The sequence below is a fragment of the Haematobia irritans genome, chromosome 3 (genome assembly GCF_050003625.1).
Source record: "Haematobia irritans isolate KBUSLIRL chromosome 3, ASM5000362v1, whole genome shotgun sequence".
Lineage (NCBI taxonomy): Eukaryota > Metazoa > Arthropoda > Insecta > Diptera > Muscidae > Haematobia > Haematobia irritans.
The window spans coordinates 28,473,662-28,476,432 of NC_134399.1; the positions used below are offsets into that span (position 1 = coordinate 28,473,662).

The following is a 2,771-nucleotide window of genomic DNA, read 5'->3' on the forward strand; positions in this document are numbered from 1 at the left end:
ATTCAGGCTCACTTAGACTATTCAGTCCATTGTGATTATTAAGATAAGTTCATTTATATAAATTAATATATCTTTAAAGGTGAGTACAAAGTTCGAGTTTAGCCGCTAAAGTGAAAACTAAATCAGTAAAACAAGACATAAAAAGGCATATTTGTTGCAAATGTTATTATAATTTTATGGGGAATAGCCCAAAGCAAATTTTCACAAAGTTTTTATTCCTTAAAATGGATTATTACCGAAAAGTAATAATGAAAAAATTACGGTTTTAGCGGCTAAACTCGAACTTAATACCCACCTTAAGAAGGAACAAATGTGAATAACGTTTAAGAAAATGGAAATTCAAATAGCGTCGTTTTTTCTTGTATGCTTTTCTTAAGGCATCGAAGAAACAACATTAGCATGACCCTTAATAAAAATGACATATTTTCTTTACATTTCTTGTCGCTTAAGGAGATCTTAATTTAGACATGTACACGAAAATCGTCTATTTTTAAACAAATAGCCCATCATGTAAGCGTTTTCCAAAATTTAAACAGAAACAAAAAAAATATTTGTAAGTGTAACTTGCCGGTTATTAATTTTTGCTTTGTAGCTACACGAACATCCCCAATATCTACCATTGAAATAAAGTACGTTTTGTAAACAGATTTTGTACCACTACTGTTATATTGCCATCACTGATCAGCTGTTACTGCTAGTGCTCTCTATTATTACTGCTATTTTTCAACTAGATTTCCATAAAGGACGACAATGAGTATAAATTGGATAAAAATAACCGATAGGTGTGTATGGATATATTAGCTTATTTATTTAAATAAATTATTTTAATAAAAAATACGTATTTTACAGAGCACGCGAAGGGATTAAGATTATTAATGCCCTACCCTATAATACATTCAGTACCGTGCTTCAATATGTCCATAGGCAAATGGTCACAACAGGGGGTGGAGGCGATTCCAAAGGTGAAAATGTTTCTTCGAGTGCCGAAAACGAGAATGCTTTAGAAGAGTTGGAACGTCTTGTGGGTGTGCCACGACCAGATTTTTTGCTATTGATTAAAACCTTCTCCTACATACTGCGTCGTACAAGCACATATATCATTAAACCCTCATTGCTTCAATCAGAGTTAAGGGACAAATTGAAATTGGAAGACGAAGCAAAAATCGATGCCATAGTTCGTTTGTGGGTTCGACAAACATCTCCAATTATGAATAATTTGGCCCGAGAATGCTATGAATCGAACGAAATTAGCGATGTAGCATGGAAATTAAATGTTGAAATATCATCACATTGTCAGCAAAGGCAAAAGACAGCATTAGCGGTATTGCAACTTAAAACCGGAGCTGGAGAGGACATCAATTTAGAAATGAATCATGATGAACTGTTGCAGTTGTACCAGCAGTTTGAGTGCATTCAAAATGAATTAGATGCTATGAATGTCCAGCCTAAAATTGAAGCACAATAAAAGAATTGAAGATGGGCATGCTTAACGCATACAGTATTAAGATGATAGGAGTTTACAATTATTGTTAGATTAACAAACTATTAAATATATTATACGCTGCATGTTGTATGTTAATAAATTTACATATAGGAAATTACCATGCTTTCGGTTTATGCATTTACGAATGGGCGAATGGATAGTTTATTCAAGGAGAAATGTTTTTATTAAAGGTATTTGGCAATTTTAAGAAGAAGTGTGGAAGTGGAGAAGTGTGCTGTCTTGTTCGAGATAGCGGGCTCCTCATCCAACAAATTTATTGCTCGGAGCCACATGGGGTAATTCCGGATAGACACTGCAAATAAAAAAAATAAATTAGATTAATAACTAAAATAAACTAAATAAATAAATATAAATAAAATATAATAAAATGTTAATACATATATGATAAATATAATAAATTATTATAAATAATTAATAAATAAAAAACTTACATGATTTGGCAATGAGCGCGGCATATTGAGGATCTTGAGAATTCTCAGGAGCCTGAGATTTCTCAGGAGCTTGAGAACTCTCAGGAACCTGAGAAACCTCAGCTACCTGAGAAATCTCAGGCTCCTGAGAATTCTCATGTTCCTGAGATTTCTCAGCAACCTGAGAAATCTCAGGCTCCTGAGAATTCTCAGGAACATGAGATTTCTCAGGAGCCTGAGATTTCTCAGGTAGCTGAGGTTTCTCAGGTTCCTGAGAATCTCCAAGATCCTCAACATCAATGTCCATTGGAGTCGCAGCGTTGTAGTCTCCACCGACAACCGCACCACCATCTCCTCTTCCCAGCAACTTTGCTAAATTGTATGATTGAATTTTACTCAATTTGTATGCTTGTTGCTGGAGGAACTGGGCCGTCTCGTCCTTGATTTTGTTGAACGTGTCCAACTGGATCTGGTTTATTTTTAAAACCTTTTTAAGTACTTCTTGAGACTGAAAAAAATATATTTAAAAATATATTAATATACTTAAATTGTGTAATAATAATAATTGATACTACTTACCATCATGGTTAAACCTTCTCTCCTGAAAGCAGAATAGCGAATGATTTTAATTTTGGTAGATCCTTCCACTTAGATATCTTGATAGCGAATGACACTTTTACTTACCTACCATCACCATCATATCTCATATAAATATATATTGATATAGCTCCCATATATATGTATGACCCAATTTTCCAAAATTTGGCCATACACCGAGAAAAAAAAATTACGCCTTATATATATATGAGTTCCATATATATTTTTCCAAAATTTTGCCATACACCGAGAAAAAAATT

At 33.5% G+C, this 2,771-nt stretch overlaps 1 protein-coding gene across 1 annotated transcript; it reads left to right on the forward strand.

Moving 5' to 3' along the window:
- The first annotated feature begins 648 nt into the window (after window positions 1-648).
- On the forward strand, window positions 649-1,598 carry Vlet (COMM domain containing 10 protein valette). Its single transcript, XM_075302657.1, has 2 exons — window positions 649-782; window positions 850-1,598. Exons 1-2 carry the CDS (start codon window positions 751-753, stop codon window positions 1,463-1,465), a joined length of 648 nt encoding a protein of 215 aa, XP_075158772.1. The 5' UTR covers window positions 649-750; the 3' UTR covers window positions 1,466-1,598.
- Window positions 1,599-2,771: the final 1,173 nt, after the last annotated feature.

What these genes read in the sequence shown, in the direction of transcription:
- Vlet (XM_075302657.1), top strand. Translation starts at nt 751, where the DNA reads ATGAGTATAAATTGGATAAAAATAACCGATAG. An exon ending in TGGATAAAAATAACCGATAG is followed by an intron (nt 783 to 849) that starts GTGTGTATGGAT and finishes CGTATTTTACAG; the next exon opens with AGCACGCGAAGGGATTAAGA.